This window comes from Pan paniscus, chromosome 6 (assembly GCF_029289425.2).
Source record: "Pan paniscus chromosome 6, NHGRI_mPanPan1-v2.0_pri, whole genome shotgun sequence".
Taxonomy (NCBI): domain Eukaryota; kingdom Metazoa; phylum Chordata; class Mammalia; order Primates; family Hominidae; genus Pan; species Pan paniscus.
In genome coordinates, this window is record NC_073255.2 from 49,015,290 (window position 1) to 49,035,712 (window position 20,423).

The 20,423-nt window shown below is 59.6% G+C and overlaps 2 protein-coding genes across 5 annotated transcripts; one reads left to right on the forward strand and one right to left on the reverse strand.

The window, feature by feature from the left end:
- The first annotated feature begins 307 nt into the window (after window positions 1–307).
- On the forward strand, window positions 308–10,780 carry AEBP1 (AE binding protein 1). The gene is made up of 21 exons (XM_003805233.5): window positions 308–1,090; window positions 2,717–3,058; window positions 3,611–3,682; window positions 3,801–3,872; window positions 3,981–4,115; window positions 4,192–4,269; window positions 5,084–5,161; window positions 5,292–5,369; window positions 5,473–5,526; window positions 6,200–6,309; window positions 6,392–6,531; window positions 6,910–6,994; window positions 7,098–7,242; window positions 7,339–7,424; window positions 7,692–7,815; window positions 8,039–8,235; window positions 8,327–8,506; window positions 8,781–9,132; window positions 9,214–9,353; window positions 9,475–9,574; window positions 9,814–10,780. Exons 1-21 carry the CDS (start codon window positions 838–840, stop codon window positions 10,479–10,481), a joined length of 3,489 nt encoding a protein of 1,162 aa, XP_003805281.2. The 5' UTR covers window positions 308–837; the 3' UTR covers window positions 10,482–10,780.
- A 129-nt stretch (window positions 10,781–10,909) lies between these two features.
- POLD2 (DNA polymerase delta 2, accessory subunit) lies at window positions 10,910–19,871 on the reverse strand. Of its 4 annotated transcripts, none has more exons than XM_003805234.4 (11): window positions 19,739–19,871; window positions 18,058–18,333; window positions 14,164–14,285; window positions 13,840–13,963; window positions 13,354–13,468; window positions 13,038–13,236; window positions 12,651–12,731; window positions 12,336–12,493; window positions 11,990–12,117; window positions 11,519–11,620; window positions 10,910–11,168 (listed from the first exon to the last, which is right to left on the reverse strand). In XM_003805234.4, exons 1-11 carry the CDS (start codon window positions 19,785–19,787, stop codon window positions 11,008–11,010), a joined length of 1,515 nt encoding a protein of 504 aa, XP_003805282.2. In that variant the 5' UTR covers window positions 19,788–19,871; the 3' UTR covers window positions 10,910–11,007. The 4 variants fall into 4 exon arrangements, with proteins under 4 accessions (XP_003805282.2, XP_054971870.1, XP_054971869.1 ...); XM_055115895.1 differs by having other exon boundaries at window positions 18,058–18,506; window positions 19,115–19,743; XM_055115894.1 differs by having other exon boundaries at window positions 18,058–18,683; window positions 19,115–19,743.
- Between the last annotated feature and the right edge of the window lie 552 nt (window positions 19,872–20,423).

Below are 20,423 nucleotides of genomic sequence, written 5' to 3' on the forward strand. Positions count from 1 at the left end.
GCAGCAGGGCCCATGGGCAGAGGCTCCATCCAGAGCCTGGGAAGGATGGGGTGGCCTTTCTGTGGCCCTCCGAATTGAGAGAGGTCTCAGAGGCCTGACACCACGGCTTTCCGTCCAGGGTTCCTGGTCACCCGCGGAGGGCTCAGAGCCCCGGTGGACTCGGGGTCCCGCCTTAAGGGGGGTGCCTAGGGCAGAAGGAGGAGGGATGTCGGCCCCCTCAGACCCGCACCCTAGGCCCTCCCCACCACCTTTCCTTCCCTCAGGCCCTCTGTCTTCCCAGTCGCCCCGCCCCCTGCCCCTCTGTCCTAGGCGCAAGTCTCCGGGCTTGGGACGCTCGCCGCCAGCGCCTGCCCGCCTGCCCCGCCCCTAGCCCCCCGCCCCCCGCCCCCCCGCAGCCCCTCCGTCCACTCTCGGCTCCTCCTTCTCTTCCTCCTCCTCCTACCCGGGGGTGGGGAGCCGGCTCCGGAAGCCCCGGCGCCCCCGCCCCGGGCCCCGCCAGCGCTTTGGAGACGGCTATCCGCGCGGGAGTGCGCCACGCGGGGCCGGAGCGCCTATTAGCCGCCAGGGCCTCGGAGCGCCCCGACCACCCCTGAGCCCCTCTGGCTTCGGAGCCCCGCAGCACCCCTTCCCGGGTCCCCTCGCCCACCCTAATCCACTCTCCCGCCCTTTCCCGGATTCCCTCGCTCACCCCATCCTCTCTCCCGCCCCTTCCTGGATTCCCTCACCCGTCTCGATCCCCTCTCCGCCCTTTCCCAGAGACCCCAGAGCCCCTGACCCCCCGCGCCCTCCCCGGAGCCCCCCGCGCCCTCCCCGGAGCCCCCCGCGCGTGCCGCGGCCATGGCGGCCGTGCGCGGGGCGCCCCTGCTCAGCTGCCTCCTGGCGTTGCTGGCCCTGTGCCCTGGAGGGCGCCCGCAGACGGTGCTGACCGACGACGAGATCGAGGAGTTCCTCGAGGGCTTCCTGTCAGAGCTAGAACCTGAGCCCCGGGAGGACGACGTGGAGGCCCCGCCGCCTCCCGAGCCCACCCCGCGGGTCCGAAAAGCCCAGGCGGGGGGCAAGCCAGGGAAGCGGCCAGGGACGGCCGCAGAAGGTAAGAGCCCAGGGCAGGGCGGGGGTGTGGGGGGCTGGCATCTCAGGTGGGAACAGGGGGATTCGGTAGGGTCTGGCCACTCCCCAGTCTGCTAGGGGAGGAATGGCTGGCTTACTAATGCGCACGCGAGCCCAGATGCCTGGAGGGACCCTGTGCCAGGCCGAGGTCAGCGCTGCCGTGGAGGCACATCCAGCACCCGGGCGGCAGGGCCGCTTTTGGGGGCCGGTGGCTCTAGGGTTGGTGCTGTGGTTGTACGGGTCGCTTATCCCCATTCCTCCAGTACGCGACAGGTACTAGGCTTGAGCCACAGGGGACTGTGCTGTGTCACCCCCTGCCATACTAATGGGACCACTCTCCCTGTTGGTGGCACAGCTTCACGTCGTCCCTCCCTCCTGCCTTTGCCCTCCTACTCCAGGAGGTCTCACGTAGGTGAGAGAGTTTCAGGTGGTGGTGAGCACAGGGCTTCAGGTGGTGGTGAGCAATGGGTGGTCCTACACTAGTACGGGAATTAGATAAGGTGATGCATCACTGAAGCATTTAACCCACGGCCTCTTGCATAATCAGTTGTCAGTAAATCTTAGCTGTTTTCATCGTGGCCCTCTGGAAGGTGGCAGAGGGTCTTGTGATCCCTGTCTCCCAGGAGATTCCAAGGCACCATCCAACATTCCTGATGTCAGCAGCCCCTCCCCTGCCACCCCAGCTCTAGATCTTTCCTGGCTGCTTCCCACACCCTGGGCTGCCTGTGCCCCTCCTGCCTCTGGCTCTCCTTCGAGGCTTGCTCTCCTGGCTCTGGGGCACCGCTCTAGCAGCCCTGCGTCCCCTGGCTGTCTGCATTTGGTAGCTTTCCTGTGTTTCTGCCAAACTTCCCTCATGCTCCCCACCTCTCATCAGGTTCTCAACAGCACTTGCAGCTCCTGCTTAGGGTCCTGGGAGGATTCCCATGGGGAATCCTCACAACCAGTCCCTGCTCCCTCTCCCAGACTCTGAAATGAGTGTGCAGCCACAAGCTCCCTACCTGTCCTTTCTGTCCTCTGTGTGATCCCTGAACCCCCCAGGACTCCCTGTCCTTCCAATCAATTCCAAACCCCTTACTTCTCGAAAGGAGACCACTTCCTCTTCTTTGGGCTTCAATACTCAACCAAGTGTCCCTTTTCTTTGAAGCTTTTCTTGCCCCGTAGGAGACCAGGGGAAGGTCTTGGGCCCTTGTCCCTTCCTTTGTATGGCAGTTGGCAGGGATGACCAGATGCTCCTCCAGGCCTGGATGGCTCAGTCACCTCTCTGCCCCTTATGTGCCCAGAACAGAATAGTGGAGGAGTGGATAGTAAGGAACCCCTATTGAGGTTTTGGCAGGTGGGGGGATGAGGGCCTCCCCCTGGGAACTGGGAACCCTACGCTCAGTCTTTAGAGAGGTTGAGATTGGTGGTCACAGCCCCAGACTTGCAGACAGAAAATCCGGGTCCGGATCCCAGTTTGCCACTTGGGCAAATGACTTAACCTCTCAGTTTGCTGATCCGCACTGGGAACTGACAAGAGTCCCTGTGCCCAGGTTCTGGGCATCTAGAGAGGGGCCTCATGGGGGCACAGAGCTGGCTCTGTTCATTTGACACGAGTCTGCATCTTGGATAGTGCCTCCGGAAAAGACCAAAGACAAAGGGAAGAAAGGCAAGAAAGACAAAGGCCCCAAGGTGCCCAAGGAGTCCTTGGAGGGGTCCCCCAGGCTGCCCAAGAAGGGGAAGGAGAAGCCACCCAAGGCCACCAAGAAGCCCAAGGAGAAGCCACCTAAGGCCACCAAGAAGCCCAAGGAGAAGCCACCCAAGGCCACCAAGAAGCCCAAAGAGAAGCCACCCAAGGCCACCAAGAAGCCCCCGTCAGGGAAGAGGCCCCCCATTCTGGCTCCCTCAGAAACCCTGGAGTGGCCACTGCCCCCACCCCCCAGCCCTGGCCCCAAGGAGCTACCCCAGGAAGGAGGTTTGTGCCAGGCTCCTCTGGGGTGATGGGGCTCTGACTGCCTGCTCGGGTGGAGGCAGGGAGTGGGAGGCAGGTTTCTGGGGCCCTGCTTCCTATAGACCTTCAGCTCCCCACTGGATGGGAACCTCACTTTTGCTATAAATTTCACAATTTGATTGGTGGGCTCCCTCAGTGCTGTAGCCTCTTTTGGGTAGGGAGAGGGCTTGGCAGCCTTTTGGGTGGGACCTCTGTCCCTCAGGCCCCTGCCCAGATGTCCCTGGGCTCTGAGCCCATGGAGTTCCCTCCTGCCTTCTCCCCGCTGGGGACAGCTTTGTGGTAGGGCCTCCAGCAGCACAGTAGGTTCCCCAGAAGGTGGGCCCAGCTCTCTGGCCCCATGAGATGCCAGCAGGATGCTGAAGGCCAGAGGAGCTCAGGCCTCCTTGGAGTGAGCTCGGCCTCAGGAGGGTGTCCACAGGCTCTGTGTGGGCTCTATGGGTGGCTGGTGGCCTGAGGCTCCCAAGGTGGTCAGAGCAGGCCTCCCGCCCACCTGCTTCTGGAACTCCTGTGTTGCAGGGGCACCCCTCTCAAATAACTGGCAGAATCCAGGAGAGGAGACCCATGTGGAGGCACGGGAGCACCAGCCTGGTGAGTGGCCGTCATCCGCCTGGCCTCGGGGCCAGCTGCCCTGGCTGGTTGGACTGAGGGCTTCCCCAGAGTAGGCCTGGGTGGGGTTGTCAGGCAGCTACCAGCGCTTTCCCCTCAGAGCCGGAGGAGGAGACCGAGCAACCCACACTGGACTACAATGACCAGATCGAGAGGGAGGACTATGAGGACTGTGAGTAGGGTCCTGCCAGCCCCACCTGGGTCGGACCCCTGGCCTGGGGGATGTGCCAATGGGCCCATCCCAGCCTTGGGCCCCACTCTGAGCCAGCCTCCCCCTCAGTTGAGTACATTCGGCGCCAGAAGCAACCCAGGCCACCCCCAAGCAGAAGGAGGAGGCCCGAGCGGGTCTGGCCAGAGCCCCCTGAGGAGAAGGCCCCGGCCCCGGCCCCGGCCCCGGCCCCGGAGGAGAGGATTGGTAGGATGGGGGGCAGGAGAGGAGGTGCCATGGCCACGGGCGCTCTGGCCCCCTCCTAACCTCCCCGCCTCCCCAGAGCCTCCTGTGAAGTCTCTGTTGCCCCCGCTGCCCCCTGACTATGGTGATGGTTACGTGATCCCCAACTACGATGACAGTGAGTACCCAGCACCCCAGAGTCTGAGGGACATAGGCAGGTGGGGGTCGGGGCTGGGGTGTGGTCAGGAGCCAGCTGGGGCAACTCACCCACCTTGCAACCCCACCTGTGCCCGTGGTTACCTCGCTGTCCCTGCTGTCCCTGCGTGCCCACCCCAGCCACTGCCCTGTCTCCTCTGCCCTCAGGCTGGTCTTTCCTTGGCCGCTTCCCTGGTTCCTGCTTGGCTGTGACCCCCACAGGGGTGTCCCTAGGCACACACTCTGCCCTGTCACCCATGTGGGTTCCAGCCCTCCCAGTCCTGTGCTCTAACTGGCTTCCCGCTGGCTCATGGCCACTGCCCCACTCTCTTCAGGGAGCCCGAGGGCTTTTGCCTCCCTGTTGCTCATGCCCCTGCGTCCCTGGAGCCCTCAGGTTCCCTTTCCTCCTGGGTGGCAGCCCGTGCATTGCCATTTCCCTGCCCCCAGGTCCCCATCAGTGCCTCCAATGTCTCCCCATCTCACCCCCAAGCCCGCAACCCCAGGCACAGGTGCCAGTTGTCCCTCCAGGCCTTTCCCATGCCCTGGGCCTCGAGTCCTTTCCCCAGGCCAGATGCTCTTGGAAGGCCGGGCTGGTGACTTCAGCAGGGTCTTGCTCAGCTGCCCCTGAGCTCAGGCTGCTCCTGACTCCTGCAAGACCCTCTCCCAACTCAGCTGTCCCCCATCTCCCGTCCTCCTCCCCTCTGGCGCGGTCCTGTCCTGCTGAGCTCCTGTGGACCCAGGAGCTGAGGCCCCGCAGCAGGGTCAGGGCAGCCTCAGCTGGCTCTCCCTCCCCATAGTGGACTATTACTTTGGGCCTCCTCTGCCCCAGAAGCCCGATGCTGAGCGCCAGACGGACGAAGAGAAGGAGGAGCTGAGTGAGTGGGACCAAGGACTTCCCACACCAGGCCTGCCCTGAAGGCCACCTGGGGCCTGCCTGATCCACCCCACATGGTCCTCAAAGCCCAGAGCCAGGCTGACTGGCCCCTCCTACCTTGCACCTTCCAGAGAAACCCAAAAAGGAGGACAGCAGCCCCAAGGAGGAGACCGACAAGTGGGCAGTGGAGAAGGGCAAGGACCACAAAGGTGTGTGGCTGGGGCTTGGGGCCTGGGTCCCTGTGGGGCAGCATCTGGACTCCTGATTGCCTCCCGGGCCCTTGGTGCCATGTCCTCCCTTCATTGTCCCTAGAGCCCCGAAAGGGCGAGGAGGTGGAGGAGGAGTGGATGCCTACGGAGAAAGTCAGTAAGTGGGGGGCACAAGGGGGTGAGGGTGGGGGCCACAGGATGGGGGTGCTGGGACAAGTGACTGGCCCAATGTCACAAACAGGACCCAGGTCCCCGGAACCCTTTCCTACTCAGATTCTTGGGACCCAGAAGGGAGGGGCCCCGGGAGCCCAGGATAGCCTCGCTTGGCTGCCCTAGCCCTGGACCCCAGGCTGGCCTGCTTCAGGAGGGTGGCAGCTCCCCAGGGCCCCTAGTGGCTGGGCATGGTAGGGGGAGGACCTGGGGCCTTGGTGGGGAGTGAGGACCTCAGGTACCTTCACAGGTATCCCTGCAGGGCCATTGTGCAGACGGTCCCCATCTGGATGACATCTGTGGCTGCACCCTGGGGGAGCTCTACCTGTGATTTCACGTGTGTCCCCTGAGAGCTGGGCATGGTCAGCCCGTTCTCCAGATGGGGCAGCCGAGGCCCAGGGAGGGGAAGCACAGGCTGGGATTGGAAACAGCTCCTGGCCTGGCTTTGAGTCGATTCCAGGTGGGCTGGTGCAGGGCACCAGGGAGCCACCAGCTGACCAGAGCTGCCCTCTGACTGTGCCCCCGATGTGCCGGGAGTGGGCTCTGGGCTCCTTGGTTCTGGGTTTGGTGGAGGGAAGGATGGAGCTAGTGAGCCACCATTCTGGGGTACGCGTCCTCAGAGTGTCCCCCCATTGGGATGGAGTCACACCGTATTGAGGACAACCAGATCCGAGCCTCCTCCATGCTGCGCCACGGCCTGGGGGCACAGCGCGGCCGGCTCAACATGCAGGTGGGCATTGGAATCGGCCCATCTCCCAACTGGGATAAGGGACTCCTCCGCCCATGCTCAGCCTCCCCTGCCCCCTGGACAGACCGGTGCCACCGAGGACGACTACTATGATGGTGCGTGGTGTGCCGAGGACGATGCCAGGACCCAGTGGATAGAGGTGGACACCAGGAGGACTACCCGGTTCACAGGCGTCATCACCCAGGGCCGAGACTCCAGCATCCAGTGCGTGGCCAGGCTCATGGATAGTTGGCAGAGGGGAGTGGCTCCATAGGCATGGCTCTGTGTCCCATTAAGGAGATTCCAGTGGGCCCTTCTTTGGCCCAGCCAAAGAAGGCCAAAAAGATCAGTGAGGGACTCACCCTGCCCATCCCCACTCCTCAGCCTGGTCAGTCAGCTCCTGTGTCCTGATAGCACATGAGTTTAGGGACAGATCACCTGTCCATGGCTATGTGACGGGCATAGGACCCAGGCTCAACACCTGGGCCGTGCAGCACCACCCTGCTAGCTCTTAAATTCTTGGGGCTCAGAAGAGGGAGGCTCAGGCCACCTGAGGGCCTGGGAGGGGGAAGACCCTTGCTCTGACCACTGTCCACTCCACAGTGACGATTTTGTGACCACCTTCTTCGTGGGCTTCAGCAATGACAGCCAGACATGGGTGATGTACACCAACGGCTATGAGGAAATGGTGGGTACCATGCCCAGGCTCTTGGCTCTGCTCCCATTGTCTGGGTGGGGGGTGGGCTCTCAGAGGGGCTGGCAGTACTGCTCTGAGGCCTGCCTCTCCCCAGACCTTTCATGGGAACGTGGACAAGGACACACCCGTGCTGAGTGAGCTCCCAGAGCCGGTGGTGGCTCGTTTCATCCGCATCTACCCACTCACCTGGAATGGCAGCCTGTGCATGCGCCTGGAGGTGCTGGGGTGCTCTGTGGCCCGTGAGTGTGGAGGGCTGGCAGGGGCTCTGAGCGGAGGTGGGGTGCTAGGGTGGGCCAGCCGGCACCCAGCTAAAGACAACCCCGCCTCCCTTGCAGCTGTCTACAGCTACTACGCACAGAATGAGGTGGTGGCCACCGATGACCTGGATTTCCGGCACCACAGCTACAAGGACATGCGCCAGGTTGGGAGCATATATCCTGGGGCTGGGGGTGGGACCTGTCTGTGGCTGACGGGAGTGTATGCCTGATGCTTCTGTCACTGGGCCCAGTCCCTACTGGTTCCAGGGATGCTGGCTGTCCCTCACCTTAGGAAGGAGGCCAGTACCTGGGGGCTGCCTGAAGGGGTCATGCCTGTCCCTCGCCATAGAGCAGGCCCTGGAAGTGGAAGGGGCATGGTCAGCGGGGGACGGATTGCATGATTGATTCCACGTCCTCCCCCTCTGCCCCAGCTCATGAAGGTGGTGAACGAGGAGTGCCCCACCATCACCCGCACTTACAGCCTGGGCAAGAGCTCACGAGGCCTCAAGATCTATGCCATGGAGATCTCAGACAACCCTGGGGAGCATGAACTGGGTGAGGGTCTGTGGGGGCCAGCAGCTGGCCTCTGCTGCTGATGTGCAGAGCTCACTGCCTCCCGCCTGTTCCGGAGCCTCTCTGGGGATTCTGGCTTGTCTTACAGGGCCCTAGGAGCCCCAGCTGTCCCCCAGACCCTCGGGTATGAGGTGGGTCTGGGTCCTTCCTCAGCTGCCCTGGGCCTCGGGAGACTGAGTGCTCACTGAGGCTCCCGCCCTTGCAGGGGAGCCCGAGTTCCGCTACACTGCTGGGATCCATGGCAACGAGGTGCTGGGCCGAGAGCTGTTGCTGCTGCTCATGCAGTACCTGTGCCGAGAGTACCGCGATGGGAACCCACGTGTGCGCAGCCTGGTGCAGGACACACGCATCCACCTGGTGCCCTCACTGAACCCTGATGGCTACGAGGTGGCAGCGCAGATGGTGGGTTGAAGGGTGAGGCTGGCCAGGGTCCAGGCAGCTGGGGGTTGTGGGGGTGTGGGTAGCCGATGCCTACCCTGCTGGCTCCCCACAGGGCTCAGAGTTTGGGAACTGGGCGCTGGGACTGTGGACTGAGGAGGGCTTTGACATCTTTGAAGATTTCCCGGATCTCAACTCTGTGCTCTGGGGAGCTGAGGAGAGGAAATGGGTCCCCTACCGGGTCCCCAACAATAACTTGCCCATCCCTGAACGCTACCTTTCGCCAGATGCCACGGTGAGGCCACAGCCTGGCTGAAAGGGCAGGAGGGAGCAGCTGGACCCTGGGGTCCTGGTGTTCTGGGCTTGGGGGTGGGGCTGACGGTGCCTGAACTCCAGACGCTGAGGCTCTGGGGGTTGGGGGACAGGGGATCGTGCGAGTACTGGTGTGAAGCTTCATGGAGGGTGATCGGGCTAGGTTGGGGATAGCGGCCGGAGGAGGGTGATCGGGCTAGGTTGGGGATAGCGGCCGGAGGCTGCAGCCCTGGCCTCACACGTGCTGGCCACTCCAGGTATCCACGGAGGTCCGGGCCATCATTGCCTGGATGGAGAAGAACCCCTTCGTGCTGGGAGCAAATCTGAACGGCGGCGAGCGGCTAGTATCCTACCCCTACGATATGGCCCGCACGCCTACCCAGGAGCAGCTGCTGGCCGCAGCCATGGCAGCAGCCCGGGGGGAGGATGAGGACGAGGTCTCTGAGGCCCAGGAGACTCCAGACCACGCCATCTTCCGGTGGCTTGCCATCTCCTTCGCCTCCGCACACCTCACCTTGACCGAGCCCTACCGCGGAGGCTGCCAAGCCCAGGACTACACCGGCGGCATGGGCATCGTCAACGGAGCCAAGTGGAACCCCCGGACCGGGAGTGAGTCAGCCTGGGAGGGGCTGTGGGCGGGGCCTGGTCCGGAGAGGGGCTGACTTTGGGTCTGTATCTGTCCCCGGCCAGCTATCAATGACTTCAGTTACCTGCATACCAACTGCCTGGAGCTCTCCTTCTACCTGGGCTGTGACAAGTTCCCTCATGAGAGTGAGCTGCCCCGCGAGTGGGAGAACAACAAGGAGGCGCTGCTCACCTTCATGGAGCAGGTGGGGTGGCTAGGGCAATGCCTGGGGAGAGGAGGCTGCACAGGCTCCTGGATGGGTGGGAGGGAGCAGCGGACCACATTGGACCTTCCTGAGGACCAGCAGCCCTCACCTGCTTCCCTAGGTGCACCGCGGCATTAAGGGGGTGGTGACGGACGAGCAAGGCATCCCCATTGCCAACGCCACCATCTCTGTGAGTGGCATTAATCACGGCGTGAAGACAGGTACCTAGTGTGCACACCTTTACCCCATCTTTCTGAGGGAGGACCCGCCAGAGAGGGTGGGGGCTTGGGGAACTCAGCGAGCAGGTAGTCTGGGGAGCCTGGGGGCGAAATTCAGAGGGAGGGCGGTGCCTGGGGGCGGGACTCAGAGGGGGAGGGCGGGGCCTGGGGGCAGGACTGAGTGGGAGGGTGGGGGCCTGGGAGGGGCGCTCTGGGGCAGCCGGATCGTTCTCCCTCCGCAGCCAGTGGTGGTGATTACTGGCGAATCTTGAACCCGGGTGAGTACCGCGTGACAGCCCACGCGGAGGGCTACACCCCGAGCGCCAAGACCTGCAATGTTGACTATGACATCGGGGCCACTCAGTGCAACTTCATCCTGGCTCGCTCCAACTGGAAGCGCATCCGGGAGATCATGGCCATGAACGGGAACCGGCCTATCCCACACATAGACCCATCGCGCCCTATGACCCCCCAGCAGCGACGCCTGCAGCAGCGACGCCTACAACACCGCCTGCGGCTTCGGGCACAGATGCGGCTGCGGCGCCTCAACGCCACCACCACCCTAGGCCCCCACACTGTGCCTCCCACGCTGCCCCCTGCCCCTGCCACCACCCTGAGCACTACCATAGAGCCCTGGGGCCTCGTACCGCCAACCACCGCTGGCTGGGAGGAGTCGGAGACTGAGACCTACACAGAGGTGGTGACAGAGTTTGGAACCGAGGTGGAGCCCGAGTTTGGGACCAAGGTGGAGCCCGAGTTTGAGACCCAGTTGGAGCCTGAGTTTGAGACCCAGCTGGAACCCGAGTTTGAGGAAGAGGAGGAGGAGGAGGAAGAGGAGGAGATAGCCACTGGCCAGGCATTCCCCTTCACAACAGTAGAGACCTACACAGTGAACTTTGGGGACTTCTGAGATCAGCGTCCTACCAAGACCCCAGCCCAACTCAAGCTACAGCAGCAGCACTTCCCAAGCCTGCTGACCACAGTCACATCACCCATCAGCACATGGAAGGCCCCTGGTATGGACACTGAAAGGAAGGGCTGGTCCTGCCCCTTTGAGGGGGTGCAAACATGACTGGGACCTAAGAGCCAGAGGCTGTGTAGAGGCTCCTGCTCCACCTGCCAGTCTCGTAAGAGATGGGGTTGCTGCAGTGTTGGAGTAGGGGCAGAGGGAGGGAGCCAAGGTCACTCCAATAAAACAAGCTCATGGCACGGACTGCTCACATTCTGAGGTGTCAGGGATGGGGAGGAGGAGGGAGACCGGCTGGTGGGTGCATGGGCTATGGTCACTGTGGGCACCCCTGCAGGAGTCCCATAGCCAGAGTGCCCAGGGCTCAAGGCTCGCATCAGCAAGTGCTCAGGCTTTATTTACAATGCCAACACTGCAGGGAATGAACAGCCTCCATCTGGGCCTCTCTGGTCAAAACCACTTTTTTGAGTCAGGGGCCCAGCCCCAGGCCTCCCAGGTCATCGTCCTCTGCCCCGAAGCCCGAGAAGCTGATGGGCTGGCAGGCCAGGCTGCGCAGGTTCACAAGGCAGGCGGTCTGCGTGGCACTGAAGTCAGGGACAGTCACCAACAGCACTGTCTGGTCCTCAGGACCTGCAAAGAAGTCACATAGGACCCACTGTAGGTTCCAAGTAAGTCCTGCCTCAAAGAGAAGCTGCCAGAAATAAACAGGAGTCCCCGTTGGCACACAGTGGGGCAGTGACAATAGGAGACCAGAGATTAGCCTTGAGAGGCACACAGGCTGGGAGCCGTTCCAGTCCCTGCCCAGCTGGCGAGGCAGCTTGGCTCCCACAGTGAAATGGCAGCTGTGCAGAAGACCTCAGCTGTCCATCCCACAAGGGCCAGGGGGACTCCACAATGCAGGTTTTCTTCTCTGTGAACCTTGTCCCCAGGTGAGAGCAAATCAGCAAATCAGGCCTGGGCCCCCAGAAGACAAAAATTACCTCGGATGATTTTGGAGCCAAAGCTGGGGGTGTTGCCACAAAAGTAGACATGCGGGCACTCTGGGAAGATGAACGGGTCAGTTTTGTAGAAGGGGTAACAACCTGGAGGAGAAGGGGCAGCTCTGAGGAGGGTTCCGCCTCAGCACTAGCACTCTGCACAGGATGTGGGGCTGCAGCCCCTCCTCCCACTGCAGGCCAGTAGGAGACCCCCAGTGTGACAATAGGGGCACCTCCAGACATTGTCACAAGACCTTGGCCCTGCTGTTGCTGCCCATTGGGGTGGGCAGCCATTGGCCTTAGAATTAAGATTCCAGAGTAGCTTCCAGAGCAGGTGCCAAGCCTCTGAACTTCTCCTCAGACAGTTCTCAGCAATGCTGGCAAGTGCAAACCCACTGGGGGACCCTGTGCACTTCAGGGTCCTGCCAGGCCTCCTGGCCCTCTGCTCCCACCCCGTATGGCTGAGCCTGTTACCTAGAGTGTCAGGGGCTGTGGGGCTGATGTGACGGACCCGCAGGGTCCACTCCAGGATCTCCAAGTGATCCTCCATGCTGCTGTATCGGAAAATGTCACTCACGTTCTGTCCTGATGTCCCCAAAAATCTGCAAGGCAAAGCTCAGCTGACCCTTGGCTTTGGGTGCCACCCATAGTGGTCAGCCCAGAGCTCATCTGGCGCTCTTGTGGGGATGCCCCAGAGAGAAGGAACAGATGCTAGGTGGGCCTCTGCAGCCCTGCCACCTTCCTGGGCCCTCCCTCCCCTCCCTTTGTGCCTCCTGAGGCAAAAGGCTGGGTCAGACTGAAGTGTGGCTGTGCCAGCTACCTGACTCCATCAATGGTGGCCTGGTAGGGGTTGGTGACCAGCTGGAGCGTGGAGTAGGCAGTGGCCAGCGGGAACATGCAGGGGTGGAGGGGCTGCTGGGGAAGCGTGTAGTTGGTGGGATCAAACTCGCCTGGCATCACGTCCACGGGCACTGAGGCCTGGAAGGCACAGGGCAGGGAGAGCTCACAGGGCCCCGAAGGAGCCCCCTACACCAACTCCGGCCACTCCCCCTGCCCTCCTGCCTGCCTTCTGTTGCCCAGTGGCAGCTTTGAAGACTGCAATCCCCATCACCCCTCCAGCCTCCAGCTCGCTCACGCTCAGCTGCAGGAGGATCTCATCCAGCATCTTAACAGCCTCCACGCTGGCTGCCTGGGTTTTCTTGGTGAGGTATTTGGCCTGGAATAGAAGCCCAGGAGGCCATCAGGCCCAGGCGAGTCCCAGGCTCAGAGGAGAGCAGAGCCCCACCAGCTGGAAGATGCAGTTGTTGTCCCATAGACCCTCACTCCCTTCAAGCCTCCCACCATCCTCAGCGAGGGCCTGGGCACGAGGAGCCCCATTGCAGGAGGCCCCAGAGTCACTGCAGGGTGCTTCCCACCGACCTGCGAGACCTCACAGGGTACCCTACTCGCCATGGGAAAGGAGGGTCTTACAGGCTTGCAGGCTCCTGGGCTGGGGCTGAATGCAGCCAGGTGGGCTCCATACCTTATTGATAGAATCCCTGCTCTGGGTGCTGTGGCTGAGGAGGTTGCCAGCGAGGATAACCCGGGAGACGTGGGCGGCGCTGCACTGCTCCCCTTCGTCCCCAAGCTGCCCCGTCACCACATCCACCAGCAGCTGGGTGCCCAGCAGGCTCTCGCCTCCACCTCCACCCAGGCCCAGGCCGGACACCAGCAGCACAAACCTGTGGGAGAAGGTGGGGTCCTCCAGGGTGCCGAGAAGGGAGGCAGCCCCTCCTAGGTGCAACTCAAAGATTCCACTGACCATGAGCTGGTTCCAGCTCCCGATAACTGCTGCTCACCTATCTGTGTCAAGTAGGGGTGCGGGCTTCTGGGGAGCAAGGTCAGCAAAGCAATAGTCCTCCACCAGAAACTTCCCGTCGTCTCTCACGGAGCCAAACACAGCCAGGACAGTCCCTGGGGAGCAGGGGCATCAGGCCTGAGCAGGGAGCCCCAGGTGCTACCACTCCTTCCAGTCACCCCAACGGGCAAAACAAGCCAGTTCTCCACAACCACATTGGTGAATTCTCACCTAGGACTCCAGGATGCATGCCTGCTTCCTGGAGTCACTGCCCTTGGATGGAGGTGGGGAGACCCATCTCCCAGCCAGGTCTCACCCAGTCTGATGGCCTCCGACCGCCTGGAGCCTCACCTACCTCCTCAAGAACACACGTGTGCCCAGGCCACACCCCCCCACTCCCCCCAGGCTCCCCACTCACACCATCCCTAACACACCACCGCTGGGCTCTTCACCTGCATCACCCACATCCTCTCATTGGGCTCCCTACCCGTAACCAGCTTTGACACGTCAATGGTGCCTTTTAGTTTGATACGCTGCAGTTCATCTTCCAAGACCAGCTCGTCATCTGGGTGTATGTATTTACTCCGAGGAGGCTGGGGGAGCAGGTTGTGCTGGAATGCAGAGACAGGAGGTATAATCTTGGGGCCAGAGCCCACCAAGGCTCTGGTGTTAGTGAGCTGGCACCGCAGCCCCCACCCCTCTGGAGCCCATTGTCTCTGAAGCTGCTTCCCCACAACCCCACCCCCAGGGAGGTGTTCTAGTGGGAGGCCAGGTCTGCCTGGCAGCCCCACTGTGTAGCACCCTGCCTCACCTCCTCGCTGATCTCCCGCAGGGTGGAGGGCTGCAGCGGCATGGCCTTGAACAGAGTGCCCACCACACAGCACTTCTCCTCAGGCTGCAGTTCACACAGCTTCTTCACTCCCACTCCACTGCCTGGGACACGAGGGGTACAGACTCAGAGATGAAGTAGCCCCCCCGCCCGACAGAGGCCATGGAGGCCCTGCCCAGCACTCCACGAGAGGCCAATCACAGGGCCCTGGCCCTTGCCAGGAGAGAACATCAAGTACAAGGACCCCCTGGACTTCACGGTGACAGTAAAAAGTGAGTCAGCCACAGGAGACCAGGGACTCTGGGTGTGGTTGGGCCCTGGATGCCAAGTGTCCTCATGAGAACAGAGAGACAGACACACAGACAAGAGGGAATGTGAAGACGGGCAGAGCGGAGTGATGCGGCCACAAGCCCAGGAACGCCAGGGAGGAGGCCAGGAAGGACCCTCCCCTCGGGCCTTCAGAAGGAGCCAATCCTGCTGACATCTGGATTTCAACTTCTGGCCTCCAGAACTGCCAGAGAGTAAATGTCTGTGTTTTTCTGTTATTGTTGTTTCTGTTTTTGTTTTTGTTTTGAGGCGGAGTCTCGCTGTCATCCAGGCTGGAGTGCAGTGGCGCGATCTCAGCTCACTGCAAGCTCCACCTCCTGGGTTCATGCCATTCTCCTGCCTCAGCCTCCCGAGTAGCTGGGACTACAGGCGTGTGCCACCATGCCCAGCTAATTTTTTTTTTTTTTTGTATTTTTAGTAGAGACAGGGTTTCACCGTGTTAGCCAGGATGGTCTCAATCTCTTGACCTTGTGATCTGCCTGCCTCGGCCTCCCAAAGTGCTGGGATTACAGTCGTGAGCCACCACGCCCGGCCATGTCTGTTGTTTTAAGTCAACCAGTTTGTGGTGCTTTGTTACAGCGCCTACAGGAAACTAATACAAAGTACTGCTTCACTTATACCTAAATTACAACACTGACTCTTAAAAAGAAGCATGCCAAGTCTCAACACAGCCCTGCCCCACAAATAACTGCCATTTTCTTTTAAGACTTTAGATTCTTCCACCCTACCCCCGACCCCCAACCCCCACCAAATGCTTCATCCTCTGAGACCAGAGATACTCAAAATGCAGACCTCAGATCCCCTCCACCCATTCCATTCCCGTGGAGTCAGGTGGCTTTGTTTACCCAGGGCACCTGGGCACCGTCTTCCCCAGCCCCTTCCCGGGATCCTAGGTATGAACAAGAACACATGGGAGGGGCTTGGCACTCTCGAGAAGAAAGGTATGGAGAATCAGTGAGGGCAGGAGGGAGGAATACAGGTCCCCACACAGCACAGATCCAGGCCTGGAGAAAACACCGAGGAGGTGACAGGACAACGCGGATGCCAGACCAGCCCCTTAGCCTAGCTGACTCCAGCACAGCCTGAGCCCCTGCTGCCTGGGAAGAACCAGGAATATTCCTCAAATCTACGCCCTAGGGAGCAGACAGAGGTGAGCAACTCAAAACAAGACAAGAAGGATGCCAGCAGCAGACAGAAATGCAACAGACTCCACATCCTCACATATCCCACTCTTACTCTCCCCCAGGTGGCCTAAGCACTGTACATGTAACTCAGCCAACCCTGAAAATGTGCCAGGAGTAGATATTATCACCCAACTGATGCACAGAGAGGTTAAGCAACGTGTCCAAGGGCACACAACTGGGATCCAAGTGTATGCCCCTGAGCACTGGGCAGAATGACATCCCTGTAACCGATAGTAGGACATGCTTCCACCCAGGCAATGTGCTGGCACCAAGATCAAAACTGGACATAAAAGCCAACACTTGCCCCCACTCAGCCCACTGGGTCTAGGCAGGAGAACGACAACAGGCCATAAACAAGTAACTCGCCACAGTGACAAGTGCTGTGAACAAATGGTGAGCTGAGGTAGAAAACGGAGGCCCTCATTGCAAGGTGGCTTCAGGTGGCCCCTCAAAGAATGTAACACTTCAGCTGACAGTGGGGCTTAGACGGGGCCATGGGAAGACGAGGGAAAGAGTGTGCCAAGTGAAGGGAAAAGCCTACAGCAGGAAGGTCTGGGCAGGTTTGGGGAACAGGTGAGTGGAAAGACCAATTTGGAGAGACAGGCTGAGCTTCAGTGAGGATGCACAGGCCACACGGAGAAGCCACATGTAGGTATTCAGGGTGGGGGCCAGCACCAACCACCAGGCCTGTGAGCGAGTGCTACTGCTGCCCCGCTGCTATCAACACATTCACTGTGGCAGCTGTTTGGTTTCCTGACCAGTCTGTGAGCACAGTGAAATCGCTGTCGTCCATCACTGGGGAGCTTTTTTGACAGCTCCAATAACTGGAAGAGAAATGTGCGACCAGAGGAGGTGCTGCCGGAAAGAATCTAGAAGGTGGCATTGACATTGGGCCCAAGTAGTAACTGAGCTCTGAAAGGAGCCAAGGAAGGTGTCCCGAGGGCTGAAAGGAAAGTGAGGAAAAGCTACCGGAGCCGCAGGAGGGAGCCCCTGATTATGTGGGAGAGGAGAGGTGAACAGCACTTTGTCTCAGGTAAACAAAACAGAAAACATCCTGATATGATTTGGCTCTGTGTCCCCACCCACATCTCATCTGGAATTATAATCCACACGATGTTGACGGAGGGACCTGGTGGGAGGTGACTGGATCGTGGGGGTGGATTTCCCCCATGCTGTTCTTGTGATGGTGAGTGAGATCAAGCCATCATGCGATCTGATGGTTTAAAAATGGTTGGCAGTTCCCCTTGCTCTCTCTCTCCTGCTATCATGTAAACGTGCCTTGCTTTCCCTTCGCCTTCTGCCATGATTGTTAAGTTTCCTGAGGCCTCCCCAGCCATGAGGAACTGTGAGTCAATTAAACCTCTTTTCTTTATAAATTACCCTATCTCAGGTAGTTTTTTATAGCAATGTGAAAATGGACTAATACATATCCCTAATGAATTTGAGGTTCTAGCTAGATTTCTAGGCCCAGGGTTCTCCTGCCTGCCTATAACGAGAATTGATCTTGGCTTGGCATGGGATGAGATGGGCTTCTCAAAGCTCCCCAGGGGATTCCAATGTGCAACTAGGGCTGAGATCCATTTTGCCTGGTGCCAAGGACAGTAAAAATGAGTAAGACCTGGTCTCACCTACTAAATCCTCAGTTTAAAAATATAATAGGAGATGGATTTGAAAATTACCTGGAAAGCCACTCTTATGTAAGTGGTAGGAATGGGGGAATGCAGCAGCACCTAAAACTCAAATAAACTCAAAGGGGGAGATGGGGGTCCCTGCTTCACCACCAAGAGTAATCCAACTGCAGGAGAGATCACCAGGGAAGAAATGGGGGCAAAGAACAAGGGTTGTGTTGGGCAGGCCACTTTATTAGGAAAGACAGAGAGCCCAAGGGACAGGAAAATTCATGGCCAGCAAATATGGGGGCCAGGAGGAGAGGCAAACAGACATGAGTGAACAGAGGGGGTCCCCTGGAGACCAGAGAGTGCATCCTCACCAGTCTTGGCTCCTGGTGCCTGGCGCCAGGCTTGCCACACTGAGGGGCTCTCTGGCTACAGCACAGGCAAATACCTGAATAATCTGCACTGAAGATAGGAAAACCATTTTCCTCTGCCAGTGAAGTAATCGCCATCACCGCCAGAACTAAGTCCTCATCTCCAACCAGCCTCTGAACTAAAACTAACTCCAAACCCACAAATTACTTAATTTAATCCTTGTTACTGTCTTAAGAAGAAACTGAGGGAAAAAGAGGTTAATTTTCCCAAGGTAACAGGAAGTGGGATCAATTAGATAAACTGTTCCCATTCTTTTGCAGAACACTTCTAAGTTCAGGGATGCTGTGGGGGAAGCACCTTCCCAAACTCTCACTTACCCCAGTGCTGCTGGGCCCGGTTCTCCAGGAAGGGTCTCATTTGGATGAGGCGGGTGGCATAAATGTGGGCATACTGCCGGCTAAAGCTGCGCTCTCCTAGCCGGAAGGGTTGTGAGGAGTTGGTGTAGGTTGCCACTGGCACCCGGGCAAAGGTGGCATTGTTGGCTGATGGTGGGGACAGTAGAGTGTGGGCCCTCTGGGCAGCCTGCTCAGAAAACATGGCCACACTCCTGACTTGCTTGGTCCACACAGCTTCGCCCAGGCCAAGGAGGTTCACTGCGAAAACACAAAGGCATTCCTGCTGCCCCTGTCCATCCCCCAAAGCAGCAGCTCTCCTGGTGTCTCACTGCACCCAAAGGATACTGGGAAAAGAAGGGGAACAGCTGTAGTTGACACCAGACATTGTGTCCACTTGGAAATTTATCGTGCCTGGATACCGATGTCTCACCCTGTAGCGGTCATCCAAAAAGAGAAAAGGAAAGCTAGGAGTGTTTGTCCCATCTGGAGTTCTTCCCGAACCCTAGACTCAGGTGTCCTGTTCCATCTGGACAACTACCAGGGTCTCAGTCAAGTTCAGTTTGCCCCAAATGGAATTCCCGATCTGCCTCCATCCAGCTCTCCGGCACCTGTCTCATTTCCAGACAAGAGGTCTGCCTTATTAAATAAAACTTCTGTGAAATAATAAGCCTATTATTAAATAATAATAGAAAGAACTAAACCAAAACCAAAACATAAATCAGTCACTGCTCTGTTCAAAACTCTCCAAAGTGTCCTCATTTCATTGAATAAGGCCCCAAGTCCTTACAACTGCCTATGAGATCTGCTCCACTGGTCCTCTCCCCTCCTGGTTCCCACTCCTCCACCTTGGATCCCTCCCCACAGCAAGGGGCCTCTGAACTCTTGCTTGCCCCTCTCCCGTATACTTATAGGGCTCACTTGCCCATCTCCTTCAAGTTCTTACATCTTTACTCAAATGTTACCTTGTGCCCTGCCCATCTGATTTACAACTGCAACTCTCCCCAGTACTTCAATTGTTATTGTTGTTTACAACATTTACCTTCTAACAAACTGTATATTTTAAATGTATTGTCTGCCTGCTCCAACTAGACCATAAGCTCCAGGAGGGCTGAGATTTTTGTGTCTTATGCCACTAGCCACCTAGGGCTACGAAGTACAGGAGATGTGGTGAGTCCAACTGTGATGTTTGGGTTGGACACACAATGGATTTCTAAGAATAGTACAAAGAATATCCCAATAATTTTTTCACATACAATTGAAATAATAGTTTGAATATATTTATGGATTTACTCCAATTGATTTGTTTCGTTTTACTTTTTTCGTACACCTACTAGAAAGTTAAAAAATTCCCTAGTGGCTTGCAATCTATCTCCACGGGACAGCACTGGCCTGGGACACAGGCTCCGCACACGTGTCTAACGAGTGACTCATTAGGAGCTTTTGGCTCGAACGTGCTTGATGGCGGCAGCAGCCAGGCCGCGCTACTCGGGATGGGGCCGAGGGCGCCCTGGGGGCTGTCCCAGTCACGGCGGGTGCCCCGGCTCGGATCCACGCGGCAGCTGCGGGACGTCCGCCAAGACACCAGCCCACCGACCCAGGAGCCCGGCCTCGCGGCCTGGAACTGCCACCCCCAGCTGACCCCGTTTCCCTGGACCCCACTCACCGCGCGGCGCGCCGCATCCCGCCAATCCCCGCGCGCCTGCCCCGCCCATCGCCGCAACTCGCTAATCCCCGCGCGGCTTCCCCGCCCATCGCCTAATCTCACCAATCGCTGCCCTCCTCGCCCCGTCCGTCACCAGGCGCCTCATCCCGCCGACCACTGTGCGCCCAGTCCCTGGGACGCCCAGAGAACGCGGAGCCACACCCTCGGTTTCCTGGGCAACGCGGGGCGGGGGCTCGCAGGCCGGCGCCGCGGGTCTTCGGTTGGCGGCCGCGCGTGCAGGGGTTGGGCTGACGGGAGGTGTCGGCCTCCAGTGGGCTGACCGCGTCAGCCCGTCAGGCCCTGCCCAAACCTCCCAGTGGTCGTCACCCCGCCAGACCTCCCAGTGGTCGGCCGCCGGCCTCCTTGGTGAAACCCCCCAGCGTCCCAGCTTTCCCCGCAGAGCTGCCCACTTGTAGCGATGGCGACACGCGAGGAGGATCCCAACAGAAAGAAGGCCCAAGGCCCACTAACTTGGCCGGGGAGAAGTAACTCTTCCTGAAGGGATGGCGCGGGGTCTCGGGGTTCCTCCCGTCCTGCCAGCGTCTGCGTCCGGGAAACGCATTGGCGGTTTCGGGGTCCTCCCTAGCTTGCCCACAGCTGCACACCAGCTTCCAGCCCAACACTCCCCAATCTCCAGTGTCCTCGT

Coding starts and splice junctions, on each gene's coding strand:
- AEBP1 (XM_003805233.5), top strand. CDS start 838: ATGGCGGCCGTGCGCGGGGCGCCCCTGCTCAGCTGCCTCCTGGCGTTG. Junction 6,532..6,909: donor GGCCGAGACTCCAGCATCCA/GTGCGTGGCCAG, acceptor TCCACTCCACAG/TGACGATTTTGTGACCACCT. Junction 9,133..9,213: donor GTGGAACCCCCGGACCGGGA/GTGAGTCAGCCT, acceptor GTCCCCGGCCAG/CTATCAATGACTTCAGTTAC.
- POLD2 (XM_003805234.4), bottom strand. CDS start 19,787: ATGGGCGGGGCAGGCGCGCGGGGATTGGCGGGATGCGGCGCGCCGCGC. Junction 13,469..13,839: donor CGTGTCAAAGCTGGTTACGG/GTAGGGAGCCCA, acceptor CCTGCTCCCCAG/GGACTGTCCTGGCTGTGTTT. Junction 11,621..11,989: donor CACAGCCCCTGACACTCTAG/GTAACAGGCTCA, acceptor CTTCTCCTCCAG/GTTGTTACCCCTTCTACAAA.